Below are 17540 nucleotides of genomic sequence, written 5' to 3' on the forward strand. Positions count from 1 at the left end.
AGCTTACTCACTGACTCTGACATAATGATGTAGTACACCAGTTGCTACTGCATAAGATTAATGAAAGATGGAAATCTCTCACCAGGGGGAATTCAGGGTTTCATGTGCAAATGAATCTTTGTGACTAGAGAGAGGTACAGGAATTAATTTTCCTCAGGCAATATTCTTCTGAGCTTTCTATATTTTCAGAGTTTAGGAACTGTTGTTATGCATTGTACATGGCAACAGAGGAAAGAGATGGCAAGAGAAGAAAAGCTGGGAAAAATTAGACGTTGAAAATAAAAGGAATTTAGAACAATTTGAGCTTCATACTGCAGAAAACAGAAAGCAAAGCCTGGGTAACCCGGCTTTTTCCTGGGTCAGCCATTGAAAGGATCCTGGCCTTTTTTTCTTCTTTCTTTCTTTCTTTTTTACCCAGTAGAACACTCCATGAGAGCAATTAAATATAACTTAAAAATTGTGTCCTGTTGGTCTCTCTTTGTGGAACAAAGAACTGAGTGTGCCTTTGAAGGAAATAGCTTGAAATATATGAATGAAAAATCACCATGCAGCTGAAAAGTGCTCCCCTCGTATAGGGGCTAAATTCTGTGATCTGTGTAATAGCGGACTTTGGGCTTGTTTTGTGGAAAGTGTGAAGGCTGCACAGTGAGGAAGATGTGTCCCCACTCCCCAGGGCCAATCAACACAGTCCCTGGGGTGGGGCTGGTGGTAAAACTTACAGACAAATGGGTCATGTCTACTCACCTGGCCCCTCTTGTGCCAGAAAAATGCTGGCCCTGGGCAGTTCCCCCTCATTTGGTGACTTGAATGGGAACCCACCAGTTGAAGGGAATTCACCGTCCTGTGAAGGCTCCACTCTGGAGTGCTCACGTGCATACACACACACACGCACACGCACAGGCACACACGTCAAGGTAGGCGGGGCACAGAGGACACACTTCTCAGGAGATTCAGGGCTGCAGCCAACAGTGGAAGGGAAGAGAAAGAGTGGGGCTCACGAGAGGTAATAGGCCACGCAAAGCACTTTTCTCTGCATCAAAGGAGATGAGGGCAGGTCAGAACAGCAACCCTCAGCCGGTCCTCCCCTCCCTCCTCTACTTTCCAGGGAGGATAAGAGGTGATGGTTGAGGAGGAGCCAGAAGAGCAGTTACAGAGCCCGGGTTTAGAAGATCTCTCTGGGGCTGTCTGGCTTGACCTCCTCGGGGCCTGGAGTCCCTGAGTGCTGGTGATTCAGGTTTGGGGTGAAGGCATCCGGGGATGGACCCTCCATTGGCGTGGGGTCTCTCATTGCTAGACTGTCCTGATACTGAGCTAAAAGCTGGTATTCACACTGGATTCTTGCGCTGCTCTTTGAAGCGACCAAGAACATCTCTTCAACCTCTTGAAGCAGCTAAAGGTGGGCCACACATTATAAAAGAAAGAGCTCTGGGGTAGAGGTTAGCACACTTTGCTTTTGCTCCTGACTAGCTGGCTTCCTGCTTCCTCATGTTCTTTTATTTCTTGTCACACTAATCAAATGCTCCATATGACTTTTGAAAGGCTGCACTAAGATGGGACCACAAAAGTCTAGCTGTCATGGAATCAAGGCTGACCAGGATGTGCTGGGGTTTTTCTGAAATATAATACATAGGATTCTGGATGTGACATGGTTAGACTGGAGACCCCAAGCCCAAATGCCTCTAGAGGGAGGCAGGTAATGGAGACGACTGAAAGGGACGGGGAGCTGGTGGTTGGGGTTCCTGGAAAGACAACAGGCAGTGGTGGAAACCTGTCACTTAAAAGACCTGCCAGTGCAACGGCATCCGTGTAGCTAGCCATTGAGACGGTCCCCAGTGAGTCCACTTCCAGGTACCCACCGCTCTGTGCAGTCCCCTTTACATTGTCCCAGCGTTGGTCTGTGTGACCCTGAGGTGGAGGAGGTGATGAGATGTTAGGCTATAAAGGACTGCAGCAGAGGTAGAGACAAGGACATGATCTCACCTCTTCTTACGAAAACACCAAAATCATAACTAACTGCTGGACAGCCATCACCAAGAAAACTGCTGGAACATACTAAAAGAGATATCCTACATCCAATGACAAAGAAGAAGCCACAACGAGACAGTAAGAGGGGCGCAATCACAGTAAAATCAAACCCCATATCCTCTGGGTGAGCGACCCACAAACTGGAAAGTAATTATACCGCAGAAGTTCTCCCACAAGAGTGAAAGTTCTGAGCCCCTAGACTGGGGGTCTGGCAATGGGAGGAGGAGCCCCCAGAGAATCTGGGTTTGAAGGCCAGTGGGGTTTGATCGCAGGAATCCCACAGGACTGGGGGAAACAGGAACTCCACCCTTGGAGGGCACATACAAGGTCTCGTGTGCACCAGGACCCAGGGAAAAAAAGTGGTGACCTCATAAGGGCCTGGGCAAGACCGACCTATTGGTATTGGAGGGTCTCCTGCAGAGGCTGGGGGCAGCTGTGGCTCACTGTGGGGACAAAGACACTGGCAGCAGCAATTCTGGGAAGTACTCACTGGCGTGAGCCCTCCTAGAGACCACCATTTTCTCCCCAAGACCTGGCCCCACCCAACAGCCTGTAGGCTTCAGTGCTGGGATGCCTTGGCCCAAACAACCAACAGGGCAGAACACAGCCCCACCCAACAGCAGATGGGTTGCTTAAAGTCTTCCTGAGCTCACAGCAGGCTGCTAAACAAACCCCTTGACACGGCCCTGCCTGCCAGAGGGACAAGACCCAGCTCCAACCACCAGCGGGCAGGAACCAGTCCCTCCCACCAGGAAGCCTGAACAAGCCTCTTAGACAGCCTCACTCAACAGGGAGCAGACAACAGAAGGAAGAAGAACTACAACCCTGCAGCCTGTGGAAGGGAAACTGCAATCACAGAAAGTTAGCCAAAATGAGATGGCAGAGGAATATTTCCCAGATGAAGGAACAAGATAAAACCCCGGAAGAATAATTAAGTGAAGTGGATATAGGCAATCTTCCCAAAAAAGAATTCACAGTAATGATGGTAAAGATGATCAAGATCTTAGAAAAAGAATGGAGGCACAGATCAAGAAGATACAAGAAATGTTTAACAAAGACCTAGAAGAACTGAAGAACGAACAAACAGAGATGAACAATACAATAACTTAAATGAAAAATACACTAGAAGGAATCAACAGCAGAGTAACTGAGGCAGATGAATGCATAAGTGAGCTGGAAGACAGAATGGTGGAAATCACTAACATGGAACCGTGTAAAGAAAAAAGAATGAAAAGAAATGAGGTCTAAGAGACCTCTGGGACAACATTAAATGCACCAACATTTGCATTATAGGGGCCCCAGAGGGACAAGAGAGAGAGAAAGGACATGAGAAAATATTTGAAGAGATAATAGCTGAAAACTTCCCTAACATGGGAAAGGAAGTAGTCACCCAAGTCCAGGAAGTACAGAGAGTCCCAGGCAGGATAAACCGAAGGAAGAACACACTGAGACACACAGTAATCAAACTGACAAAAATTAAAGACAAAGTAAAAATATTAAGAGCAACAAGGGAAAAGCAACAAATAACATACAAGGGAATTCCCATAAGGTTATCAGCTGATTTCTCAGCAGAAACTCTGCAGGCCAGAAGGGAGTGGCAGGATATATTTAAAGTGATGAAAGGGAAAAACCAACAACCAAGATTACTCTACCCAGCAAGGATCTCATTCAGAGTCGATGGAGAAATCAAAAGCTTTACAGACAAGCAAAAGCTAAGAGAATTCAGCACCACCGAACCAGCTCTACAACAAATGCTAAAGGAACTTCTCTAGGCAGAAAAGAGAAGGCCACAACTAGAAACAAGAAAACTACAAATGGAAATGCTCACTGGTAAAGGCAAACGTACAATAAAGGTAGGAAATCATTCACACACAAATATGATATCAAGACCAGCAATCATGAGAAGAGGGAAGTACAAATACAGGATATTGGAAATGCATTTGAATTAAAAGACCAGCAACTCAAAACAACCTTGTTTATATATAGACTGCTATATCAAAACCTCATGGTAACTGCAAACCAAAAATCTACAATAGATACATACACACAAAAAGAAAAAGCAATCCAAATACCATTCTAAAGTTAGTCAGCAAATCACAAGAGAACAAAAGAGGAATGGAAGAAAAAAGACCTACAAAAACAAATCCAAAACAATTAACAAAATGGCAATATAAATGTACATATTGATTATTACTTTAAATGTAAATGAATTAAATACCCCAACCAAAAGATGCAGACTGGCTGAATGGATACAAAAACAAGACCCATATACATGCTGTCTAAAAGAGAACCACTTCAGATCTAGAGACACACACAGACCGAAAGTGAGGGGACGGAAAAAGGTATTCCATACAAATGGAAATCAAAAGAAAGCTGGAGTAGCAATACTCATATCAGACAAAGTAGACTTTAAAGACTGGCACAAGAGACAAAGAAGGACGCTACATAATGATCAAGGGATCAATCCAAAAAGAAGATATAACAATTTTAAATATATATGCACCCAGCATAGGAGCACCTCAACACATAAGGCAAATACTAACAGCCATGAAAGGGGAAATCGACAGTAACACAATAACAGTGGGGGACTTTAACACCCCACTTTCACCAATGGACAGATCATCCAGACAGAAAATCAACAACAAAACACAGGTCTTAAATGACACATTAGATCAGATGGACTTAATTGATATTTATAGAGCATTCCATCTAAAAGCAGAATACACTTTCTTCTCAAGTGCACATGGAACATTCTCCAGGATGGATCACATGCTAGGCCACAAAGTGAGCCTCGGTAAATTTAAGAAAACAAATCATATCAAGCATTTTTTCTGACTACAACACTATGAGATTAGAAATCAGCTACAAGAACAAAACTATAAAACACACAAACACATGGAGGTTAAACAATATGCTGCTAAACAGCCAATGGATTGCTGACGAAAACAAAGAGGAAATCAAAAATTACCTAGAGATGGATGGACCTCTGTCATACAGAGTGAAGTAAGTCAAAAAGAGAAAAACAAATACTGTATGCTAACACATATATATGGAATCTAAGAAAAAAAAAAAGGTCATGAAGAACCTAGGGGCAAGACAGGAATAAAGACACAGACCTACTAGAGAATGGACTTGAGGATATGGGGAGGGGGAAGGGTAAGCTGTGACAAAGTGAGAGAGTGGCATGGACATATATACACTACCAAGCATAAAACAGATAGCTAGTGGGAAGCAGCCGCATAGCACAGGGAGATCAGCTCGGTGCTTTGTGACCACCTAGAGGGGTGGGATAGGGAGGGTGGGAGGGAGGGAGACACAAGAGGGAAGAGATGTGGGGATGTATATATGTGTATAACTGATTCACTTTGTTGTAAAGCAGAAACTAACACACCATGGTAAAGCAATTATACTCCAATAAAGATGTTAAAAAAACCCCTTAAATTATATTAACATACATATAAATAAATTCTATTAAAAACAAAAATTACCTACAGAGAAATGAAAATGAAAGCACGATGATCCAAGACCTATGGGACACAGCAAAAACAGTTCTAAGAGGGAAGTTTATAGTAAACAATCTTACCTCAGGGAAGAAGAAAAATCTCAAATAAATAACCTAACCTTACACCTAAAGCAACTAGAGAAAGAAGAACAAAACCCCAAGTTAGCAGAAGGAAAGAAATCATAAAGATCAGAGCAGAAATAAATGAAAGAGAGGTGAAGCAAACAATAGAAAAGATCAACGAAACTAAAAGCTGGTTCTTTGAAAAGATGGCAGCCTCTGTCTTGGGTGCTCTCTCCCTCTCTTGAGCGTGTACTGTCTCTGAGGCCGAACCTCACGAGGACGTCCAGGCAACGAATGACGGGGCCGATGTGAGGAGGGAATGAGACCTACCAGCAAGTGCTGCAGTGAGCTGAGAATGGACCCCCCCACCCCCCGCCCTGCTGAGCCTCGAGATGACATTGGGCCCAGCGAGAGCCTGATTCTGAGCCAGAATCACCCAGCCAAGTCACTGCAAGACTCCTGACCTCAGAGACTGTGAGGGTGTAAGTGTCCAAAAGTAACAGATAACTAATACAGCATTCTAATTCATTTTAAAACACCCATGTACACATGCACATACTCTCTGCTCTGCTGGAGAAACAAAATTCAGAGCTCCAATTTACACAACCCTGCAATTCTCAATAAAACCTGGCTCCGCAGAAGGTGGAAAGACGTGGCTTAAGGTTGTACTCAGAGGTCACCTGGCAGCTTAGATTCTGCCGGAAGAAACGAGGTAGAATCCATTCAAAACTCAGATCTAAAGCAGGCAGCTATTTTTTCCCCACCACGAGAAACCAAACATAATTTTCTCTATCACTGTAGGGTGACAACAAACGTTGGGGAAGAACCTAGAGAAATCTGGACAGAAATCTTGTTCTGTGATACAGAGTACTTGGATTAGAATAGAAAGCCAGGGCAATCTCCAATTCAATCAAAATAGAAACGCATTTCCCCAGTAATTAAAAATGAGGAACAGGCATTTCACACAAAGTATTGGAAAAAGCAACCATTTACCAGAAATACGATAAATACTTAGTCTCTAAGAGTCTATAACCAGAGATTGGAAGGTCTCTTCTCCCCAACCCCCCAAAGAATCCTAGGACACAAGAGCGGGTGCTGGGGGACAGGAGGCGCGCAGGCCACTCGGGACAGGAACAGGACGCACCCGTGGCTGAATAAATGGGGAACCCGGACAATGAAGGACAAAAGAAACCCGTGGACAGGAATTGAGGCGATTCCTCCAGGCATTGCTTTTCACCAGTTACCTTGGTGAAGGATGCAAACTGTGTTTCAGATTCCTACTAAATACCCTCCAGGCTTTTGCACAGAATTATGCCAACAATTAAGCTGGGCATAGACTGGACTTTTAATTCCCAGACTTTAGACCCAGTCATTCTCAGGAAGTCCTTTTGTTCTGGTGTGAAAGAAAACCCTCAGGCTTTGCTCCAGGTGGAGCTCAGAGGAGTGGGTGAGCTCCCCAGTCAGGGGTCCCTTCCGGGGTCCAGCTGAAGCCCCGAGGGAACACAGCCTTCAGAAGAACTAAATCTGTCAACATGAGGCAGTCATCATCAGGTAGTTTCAGAAAGTGCCGGGAAGTATCATGTATTGTGGAAAACGATAATGAGAGTCTGGCTGAAGCTGGACCAACAGGGCAGGAAGTCAGGAAAAACGCTAAGGGCAGTGCTGTGCTTGGCATTTTGTGGAAACACCCAAAATGTCAACGGCGGAGACCGAGAAAAACACGAGGGAAGGGCTTCCCTGGTGGCGCAGTGGTTGAGAGTCCGCCTGCCGATGCAGGGGACGCGGGTTCGTGCCCCGGTCCGGGAGGATCCCACGTGCCGCGGAGCGGCTGGGCCCGTGAGTCGTGGCCGCTGCGCCTGCGCGTCCGGAGCCTGTGCTCCGCAACGGTAGAGGCCACAGCAGTGAGAGGCCCGCGTACCACACACACACACACACACAAAATCCCACAAGCCATGTGGCCAAAAAAAACCCCAAAAACCAAAAAACACGAGGTTAGCAGATGCCATTGGAAAAGCAGCACAGAAGAGGCCCAGCACCAGATGAAAGGGCCGTGTGTACGGTTGGGTGAAGTATAAAATGCTGGTAGCCTGTGATTTATGCCGCTTGGAGAATACCCCGTTGTGGGCACAGGAGTCTGTTAGTTGAGGCTGGCTGCAAAACCACTGCACTAAAATGCTTCTCTTTTGCCAGTGTTCCCGGTGATCTTCTACTGACAATCTCAAACAAGATGTTTACGAGACAGTGGGCCGGGGACCCAGAGGACAGAGGTTAAAGAAGAGAGGAAGGGGGTGGACGTTCTACCTTCAAGAGGAGTGGAGAGTTCCGGCATCCTGGGCTGTGCATTCCTTCTCTTTTGCTCATTTCAGGTGAGACCCAGTCGGCTGTCATTCACCCAAAGGGAAGATGGGGTGCCAGGCAAGCAGCCTGAGGCGCGGGGCATCTGGGGCGGTGAGGAGGTGCTGAGGAAGGCGGCTGCCCCAGTTTTCCCCGGGTGGCCGTGGTGACAGGAAACCCACAATCTGGGCCGACTGCGTGTGAGGACAGATTGTATTATCTAAATCCGAACTCGTTTATTTTTCCCTAGGTTTTCCTTCACCCGCTTTGTCCTTCTTTTGAAATACAAGGAGATAGGCCAGTCTGTGGTCACGGTCTCATGGAGGTGAGGTGATGAAACAAAGGAGATAAAAAATAAAAGATAATGATAAACAAGAAATAAACCCAAAACATGTCTCAATCTGGCTTTTAGACACTCAGAGGAACAGGAATGACACGTGGACAGAATACTGGGGAGGAAGCACGTTTAAGGGCATTCTTTCCCGCCACCTTCACGACGAAGCGGGAGAGATTTTTTGGCGGTGTCCGACACCCACCACTGGAGGTTTTCTGCCAAGAGCCGATCCCCAAACAGAAACCCTCACACCTCTCCAGTCACACCCCCTGCCCTGTCCCTTGATCTACTCGCCGTGGAGGAGTCTGGCCGCAGACCAGGTGCAGGATGCCGACTGGCAACTCCAGCGCCCGCTCTCCTCACCAGTGGTCATTTCCGGCATGAGACCCACTTCCGCCACGTAAGACGTGAGTGGACTGTTTTCCTCACAGCCGAGGGCGGTCCCCGCTTTGCCTCTCAAAGCGCCGCGTGTGGGGAAGATGCTCGTCGCCATCCGGCTGCCAGCCTGGAGGAAGCAGCACACAGACCACAGCTGGGCAGAGCGAAAGCAGAGAGCCGAGAGCAGGGGAGCCAGGGCGTCTGCCTCCTGGCTGGGAGCTGTCCTGCCTCTGACCTCTTCACGAGGTGTTGATGATACATTTCATTACTGGTTAAGGCAGTGGAGCCTGCTTCTCTTGTGCCCCGCAGCCAAAGGCACCCTAGCGGGTACGCTGGCTGGAGGAGAAAGGCAAAGAAGAGAGGTGAAGAGAGAAGAGCTCCTGGCAGTGCCTGGAACGAGGGAGCGGGCCTCAGGGACGCCCATGATCGGTAGGCATTTCGCCTCTATGCCCCCCAGCCTCTGCTCGGGGACCCCTGCACCCAAGGCTGCTAGTCTTTCTCATGAAGAAGAGCAGCCAGCACGAGCCCTGAAGGCTTCCCACAAGAACTGATGCGTTTCCCTTGAGCAGCAACAATGTTACACATGTTGAGACTTCCACGTTACATGCAGTATTTGAGACAGATTTTTTTTTTACGCTCTACAGGGTGGAGCCACCTCCAGCTACTGCCTTATCTTTGTCAGGATTTTCATGCTCTTTGATGCAGCTCTGAAAGGCATTCCCAGTACAGCAGGGTCCTTCACGAAAGCCTCTTTGATAGCAAACTAACTAGTCACCAGAAACCTCGGCGTGCCCCTAGCTCTCCCTACTTTCCTCCTTTGGGCTCTGCTGCCTGCAGGGCATGCCTTGGACTTGCTTCTGCCTCGTTCCACGCGCTCGTCTGTGCTGACAGCTGTCCGTCTCCTGATACCACCTTCTGTATCTGGAAACAGACCTCAGATGGCCTTACGGTTTGCCTCCCTCCTTGGGTAACAGACACAAGCCAGATGGCTGTGATCCTGAGCCTCTGCCGGGTACTTGATCGATACAGAGACGGGTCATCTAAAGGCCGTTCCCTAATTTGCCGAATCTTCCACTCTTTGAAGATGACGCAGTTCAGAGGCTTGGCAGCTGAGGTTGGGAGAAGGAGGGGTGGGCCAGTGGCAAAGTCGAATGGTTTCTAAGGGAGGGGGATCTGACCAACTGAAGATGGAAGAGCAACGGTGAGAAAAAGGAGAAACGAAAGATGCTTAAAGGGAAACCGATACGACATCTGAGGGCGCAGCTTTGAACGTGTCCTACAGGAAGGCTGGGAAATCTGACGGCCTGGGTGTGCACCGAGGCTCCCCTGCTCACAGCTCTTAGATTTGGGCAGCTCTCAGCTCCCTCATTCACAAGACGGGGATCATGACTTGCCTCCCTCATAGGGTTATTGGAAGAATTAAATGAAATCATCAAAGTAAAGCATTCAGAACAGTGCCAGCCAATAACTGTTACTTTCATCATTATTATTCTTGTATACTAAAATACAAATATTTTTAAGCCACCTAATTTATTTTAATTTTTAAAATGAAAATTGTACATACTTAAAATGTACACCATGATGACCTGATATACATATACATACAGTGAAATGAAACTGTGGTATAAATTATACAATGGAGTATTACTCATCCTTAAAAAAGAAAGATATCCTGCCATTTGCAACAAGATGGATGAACGTGGAGGCCATTATGCCAGCTGAAGTAACTAAGCCAGACACAGAAGGACACAAAATGCATGATCACACACTCATTATATATGGAATCTAAAAAAGTCATATCCTCCCTTAATTTTGAGATTGTATGAAGAGGCTTAAATACTATTGATTGACTAATGGAACATTTCTATCTCTTACTATTAGATTTATAAACTAAAAACACTATTCATATCATATTGGTCAAAATCAGTTTGCTATAGCACCACCACCCCAGTCCCTTACAGTTTACTTTCTTCCTTTTGCTCTTCGTAAATTTCTGGTGACAACATCTGCCTGTTACTTGCCACTTCTCCCGTCCACATGGACGTGGAACTTAAAATTGTGTCCTTTAAAATGTAACATGTAAATTTCATCAAAAATGATAGAAAATAAAAACAACATGGAATATTTAATAACCTTTTGTAAGAGTCATTAAATCATAACAATAATACCATCTGTAGTAAAGGGTATCAGATTTGGGAAGAATTATTAACATTCACAGATTAACCTTAAATTTCTTTTGTTTCCCTATTATGGTGTCTTTTAGTTAACAGGCCCATTATTTTCCAAATGTAAGTTAGTTATTAACCTCAAGGCCAGCCTGAATTCCTATTTTTCTTTCTGCTATTCATCCACTCTCCCTGAGCTGTTAATGGGCATTGAAATGCCAAAAATATGTAAAGGGAAAACAGAAGTAGAAAAAAGAGAGCCCCAGAAGTGAATGAGCAAACAGATCCAGAATAATTGGGAGTTGGATGCAGTATTATATATTATTTTCTCTGGGTAATAAGTGGATTTTAGAAATACTTAAAACATAGAGGCACTATAAATAAAAATGTATAAATTGAAGTCTACATTTATTTGATAGCGACTTCAGTTTTTTTTTTTTTCTATAAAAAGTGAATTTCTGTTTTCCCAAGATCTATCCATGAGGTAAATCAGAGGTCAAGGTTCTGGGCTACTGTACAGAGCAAGGAGTCCGGAGTCAGGGTCTCTTGCGGGTGGGCGGCCAACAAAGCTACTTCAACAGGACAGCAGTCGGCCTCCTGTCACTTGGGGGACTCAGAACCAATTCAGACAGGCATCAACCAGGGAAAAGCAATTCCCTTCTAACCCAAGGGAACTGCACTTGTACGAGATGATGTAGAAAATGCATGGGAGGAGACCTTTCCAATTTGTGGTTTGGAAGAGACCAGGACTTCTGTTTCTATTTGTCTGACCTCTGAGACATCTTTGCAGTAACTGAAAATAGTGTGATGGATAGTGCTGACTCTAGGAGTCTTTGAAAAATGCTTCCCCTCTGGCCAAACATACAAGTAGAATTCATTTTCCATATTCAGAATCTGGATTCTCTGACTTTTATATTTAGATGTGCTCAGCCAACCGTAAGGACTTCACAGCACGGAAGCGATGCTTTCTGAAGCCCACGTTGGAAGGGCAAGGACCCGCTGTGGCAATACATGCGTTTCCAGTGCCTGTGGACCCAGGGCGAGGGCTGGAGCTGTGTGCACCCCCGGGATGCTGTGCTGTGAGTTTGCAGGGGCTCCAGTATGGGCTGAATGGCATCCCGACAAACTCCAAGTGCTGAAGTCCCGGCCCTCAGTCCCTGAGAATTCAGAGACAGGGTCTTGAAAGAGACAATGAAGTTAAAATGAGGTCATCTGAGTGGGTTCTAATCCAACATGACTGGTGTCCTTGTAAGAGGAGGAAATCTGGACACAGACATGCACAGAGGGAAGAAGAAGTGGAGACACAGGGAGAAGGTGGCCGTCTGTGACCCAAGGAGGTCTCAGACTTGCAGCCTCTGGAACTGTGAGAAAATCGGTTTCTGTTGTTTAAGCCACCCAGTCCGTGGTACTTTGTTACGGCAGCCCTGGAGCCTGATACAGTTCTGTTCATAGTAGGAGCTGTCAAACCTCATTAGACAGTCCACGTCTACCCTCGGTGAAGGCTGGTCCCTGGCACCGAGACCAGGAGGAACGCCACCTAAGGAGAGGGGTTTGGTGGCCACCAGTTAGACCAAGGGCCCCCAGAGTGAGGGAGAGGAAAAGGGCAGTGTCTGAGAGGAGGACCCGATTTTTTAATAGAAGATCCTCTTCTGCCTTTTTATCACAAAAGCTTTACATGTTCATTGTAGAAATAATAAGAAATACGGGTGAACTTCATGAAGAAACAAAATATAACTCTGATCTTACCTCTTGGAGGTAACTGTTCATTCATTGTTATAAATCTTTCCAAAACTTTTACTATATGAATTTACACACACATCCACACACAGCCAAAATGGAATAATTTACTTTTTGTGATCCTTTTCCTATTTCAATAACTTTTGACTTACAGCATCTTTTCTAACGTCTGCTACTTCATTATATCGACTGTTTCCTAGAAATGGAATTGGTGGGTGGGAGGTGTCCAAGCTTAGGCAGATGTAAAGGCTCTTGATATCTGTTGCCAACTTGCCTTCCAGAAATCATGTGTCCATTTATATCCGGCAAGTCTATTTTGAGTGCTACACAAGCCTTGTAACTGCTAACTCTTGACTCAGCTGCTCATGGGCTTTCAGCCAACTGCTAGGGAGGAGAGTGCAGAGACCAGAGGACCCTGAGATCTGTGCCGCCAGTGACTCGGGACGCTCGGGGGCTTGGTGTAGGGCCGGGAGGGGTGTCCGGTGCTGGGGGGAGCACTTCCCACCTCAGCGCAGCGGCAGGAGGCGGGCACCTGGCGGGTCAAGTGTGCAGCCCAGATGGCAGCTGCGAGCTCCGCCAGGAGGGCCTGTGCCGGGTCGGCGGCTGGGCGCAGCTGGGAGAGCCCGACATTCCCAGGTGTGCAGGGTGGGAAGTGTGAGGAGGGAACTCCAGGGGCGTCCCTGAGAGTGGGGGGCGGCCCCAAGAGCTCTGAATGGGCTGGGAGGGCCGGGGTCTGCGGGAGCCTGACGTGACTGTGGGCTCGGGTCGTTAATTTTAACTCGCTGCCTGGGAGAACACAGGTTCTGCTCGGGAGCGGGCACGCCGGGGCTGACGGCCTCTGCGGGCTTTTCTGTGTTAATGGAAGATGCGATTTGATTTTGGTTCTTTGCCCAGGATAAGAGATCCTGGGGGGCGTTCTTAAAAGGAAAGCCAAGCTAATCTTAAATGAAAAACAAAATGTTTTACTTCATAAACATTGAAATTATATGGCACTCAATAAAACGTGTTGGCAAGTAAGCTTCTGCCACAAAATCTGATAAATAAAATAGGGTAATACCTCTCAGGAGAAGAACCTGAATTCCACTTATCATTAGGTAAGAACTTTCAGTGAGAATCTCTCTAACAAAGATGAGCAATGGTCTCCGATTTAGGGGAGAACAGAGCCTAGCAGAAAAGGAACAGCATCCTCACTGAGTCCAGAAAGGCTCCGGCCCCTTCTCCCTGTGTCTCAAGGTTCCCGAGCACCTGGCCATCTTTGGGCCTTTGCAGGTCAGACATGTCCCGTGTGTCCGAAGCACAGTCCTGTTGACCTGATACGGACCTCGCCTGAGAAATAACAACATGCTGGAGATATGAGTGAAGAATTAACAACACGGTGTCTGACTTCCCTGAAATGTAGACTTAGCTGTCAAAGTTGCTTCCAAAAGTAAACTTCTGTACACTCGCCCAAAGCAGGGAATAAATTTCCAAGAAAACAAACTAACAGTTCTTCCCCTGGGGTTGTCTCCTTCTCTCTGCGATTGGCACCAGGGAGAATTAACCACTCATCACCTCGAGCGTACAGTGAAACGGTTATGGAGAAAAAGGACGGGCTTACCATCTGCCACCGGCTTGGGCTGGGAGCTCTTGAGCCGCAGAGAGGGCCGGAAGCGGGTGCGGTCGTTGAAGCTCCAGCTCTTCTGCACTTTGGTGGGGCTGCCCTCGGCGGTGATGTCCGTGCTGGGGGACCGCCTGTCGCCCAGCGAGGCCTGCCTGCTCTTGACGCTCTGGCCCCGCGGGCTCGCCATGCGTACACGCTCCTTGAAGCTGAGCTTCTGGCTGCGGGCGGAGCACAGGGCAGCGTTAGCGCGTTTCGGGCAGTGCCGTCCACCCACGTGGGTAAACGCTCGGAGGAAACTGCATACGACCATGTACTTCAATACACAGAATGTTCTTAGCAAGTAGGGGCACAGTGATACAGTTTTCCCTTATTGCAAATCTGAGCTTTATTGAACCTCTCCGTTTGCATTCAAGTCCGTCTCCTTCCACAGTTTTGCACACCCTTCCTGGATTCAATGAAGCCTGAGACCAAGCACAGCGGTGTTTGTGCAAGACCAGAGAACTGGTTTGGTGTTCGCCTTAGAAACAGATTTTAGATTTAACCTCAACTTTTGAGACCTAAAAAAAAGTTTTTGTTTTTTGGTTTTTTTTGGGGGGATCATATCTCTTTGTAATTTCTAAAACATTTCTACAGGAAAACGGGGATGACAGTTACACATGCACATGTATCTACAGGCTGCATGCATTTTATACTCCAGGCAAGATTACGATTTCCAGATCCATGCAGTCTCAGAGCGGCTGGTGGCACTGCAGACAATATTAAAAATACAACACTTAACACCACGTTCATTCTGGTGAGACAAAAACCACACAAGGTAGAACGAACACAGCTTATAATGAATGAGATGACTGACTGATGGAATGAGATGCTGTGTTCACCAACAGTTTCCTGATACTCGACAGGTTACTGATTTGCTGTGGCAGCTCCTGGTAAATTACAGTTGCTCATGTTCAGTTCTCAGGCGCCAGCTAGGCCTGAACCGAGGTCAGTTGATAAAGAAGTGTTAACAAGGCAGCAAAACCCAGAGCGCACCTCCGGGCCCTCCTGAGCACGGGTGGGGTGTGAAGGGCCGGGAAGGGCAGGCTGCAATCAGAGACCTGGGTTTGGAGGCCTCGCCTCTAACTTGGAGATAAAAAGAGCAACATAGCTGAGGGGCTTTTGTGGGCATCAGATTAACTGTATGAAGCTCTGTGGACCCATTTTGTTCGTGTTCTTGTTCATCTGTAAACTACTGTGGAAAGTGATGCCATGGGGGGAGGGATAAATTGGGATATTAACATACACAGACTACTGTTATGTGCAGCCCCACCTCAAGGACACAGGACAAAAACTCCGCAATTAACCGAGCCCCCACAGCAACTGTTGCCACGGTCTCTCCTGATCTAAACCGGACAGCTCCCCCGCACTCCATATTAGGCAAAATAATCACCACGTAGTAACCGTGTATCCTCCTGACCAATCACCTAATGCCATCCTGCCAGCAGGAGTTTTCTTTGTCTTGAGCCTATAAAGGTTGGCTACTAGCCCACAAAGGGGGTCGGCTCTCCCTGGTCTACCAGGAAGTGGGCCCGCTGGATTCGCAGCGGCCCTCACCATCTCTGCTCTTCGCTCTCAATAAACTCACTCTCTTCTAAGATACCTCACATCTGGAAATTCTTTTTCCAACCCGTGCTCGGACCCCAACGCTATATATGAAATAGATAGCTAATAAGAACCTACTGTATAGCACAGGGAACTCTACTCAACACTCTGTAATAACCTATATCGGAAAAGAATCTGGATAAAAGAGTGGATATATGCATATGTATAACTGATTCACTTTGCTGTACACCCGAAACTAACACAACATCGTAAATCAACTCTACTCCAATAAAAATGTTAAAAAACGCATTTCTATTTGTGGCCCCCAAAAAGCGACGCTGTTATGGAGTGAGGGGCCCAGGGTTCTCCAGGCCTGAAGCAGTGGACAGGAAGGGTCTGAGGCCCACAGTCTGGCTGCAGCCTTTGTGGGACATGGAGGCAGCGTTCTCACAGATACGGATTATCCGAGACCAAGTGGAGGCCCTTTCTTTTCCACTTTCTGCCACGCCCACTGTCCCCAACTGCAGTGTGCAAAGAGCAGGTGTGTTTAGTGGATCTGTGCTGTGTAGGTAACAAGAACAGTAACATTGACTCTTCCATGCCTAGCTGCTTAACAAATGATGTTCTAAAAAGACACCACGTTGTGTATGTTTACATGAAAACACATCAAACAATGAACTGTGCTGGTCAGCAGGTCCTGGTAATGATAAACACTCTGGCCATGCAGCTGGCAGCTCCGATCGGAAGGGCAGACACAGCTGGGCGGCCGGGCTGAAGGCACATGCAGAGAGCAGGCAGGCGGACTGAAACGGGAGTGGGCGGTCCAGGACTCTTAAGACAATCCCACCAGGCAAGGCTTTCTCTGCACTCGACCAATGAGTGATTACATGGTGGATTCATTGAGCAACAGCAATAATAACCTCGTAATGCTGCATCTTCTTATTCCCAGGCTAGGTTCTCCACGTTATCCAAAACTCACAATATCTAAACAAATCCTCAAAGGGATAGTGCTCAAAGTGTCTACTCTTTTCAAGCTTGTTTTTTAAATAGTAAACATTTCAAACCTCTTTTCAGTTTCGGCCAATCTGTTCCATCCTTTAAATTTATGATGATCTGGTTCAGGAACACACCACTGCACCTTTATCTAGATTAACGAATGGCTCCTCAACAGAGCTGCCATTACAAGTGTTCTCATTATACTTTATCTAATCCATTACCTTTTCTGGAACTAACAGACGCTAATTACTATAGAAAGTTGGGTTTAGTTAATATCAAATTATTTCTCAAGGTTTCAAGATATCTCTCTTTACTTTGCCAACTGAATGAAGAGGAAACTGATAAAAACATCATAAAACCATTTAATATGCAATTTAGTTTTCTCTTTTAAAAAAATTTTAATTGCTAAAAAAGTAAAAAAAATCTAAAATAGGTATCAGCATTAAATCCACCATGGTTTATTTACAGCAAGAAAATATTTAAAAACAACTGCTCCTATAAGAATATTTTAAAAAATTGCCCCTATAAAACATTTAATATTGTCTTTAAGGATTAATGGAAAGTGGAAATAATATTATTTTCTGAATATCAGTACTATTTAAGGCACTTAATTTGATATAAATGATTTCCAGGTGCCTCTTCCCCTTTTGTCCTTCTAAAGTATGTGAATGTTTGCCAATGTCTAATGTTAAAAAAATTCTCTAGAACTATTTTAAAGTGAACTCAACATATTACACACTAGATTAGAAAAAAAAAAAGATGTAATGTTTTCAGTCTTTGTTCTGACATAATTGTATGGCAGTTAAGAATAACATCCTAATCCAG

At 46.1% G+C, this 17540-nt stretch overlaps 1 protein-coding gene across 4 annotated transcripts in view; it reads right to left on the reverse strand.

Moving 5' to 3' along the window:
• KCNQ5 (potassium voltage-gated channel subfamily Q member 5) overlaps window positions 1–17540 on the reverse strand; it is a 575893-nt gene that overhangs the window by 45401 nt on the left and 512952 nt on the right. For all 4 annotated transcript variants that reach the window (XM_059035950.2, XM_059035948.2, XM_059035949.2 and 1 more), the window contains one exon: window positions 14136–14356. In XM_059035950.2, coding sequence (XP_058891933.1) covers window positions 14136–14356 — 221 coding nt within the window. The remainder of the gene's footprint in view (window positions 1–14135; window positions 14357–17540) is intronic.

Source organism: Kogia breviceps, chromosome 13, assembly GCF_026419965.1.
Source record: "Kogia breviceps isolate mKogBre1 chromosome 13, mKogBre1 haplotype 1, whole genome shotgun sequence".
Lineage (NCBI taxonomy): Eukaryota > Metazoa > Chordata > Mammalia > Artiodactyla > Physeteridae > Kogia > Kogia breviceps.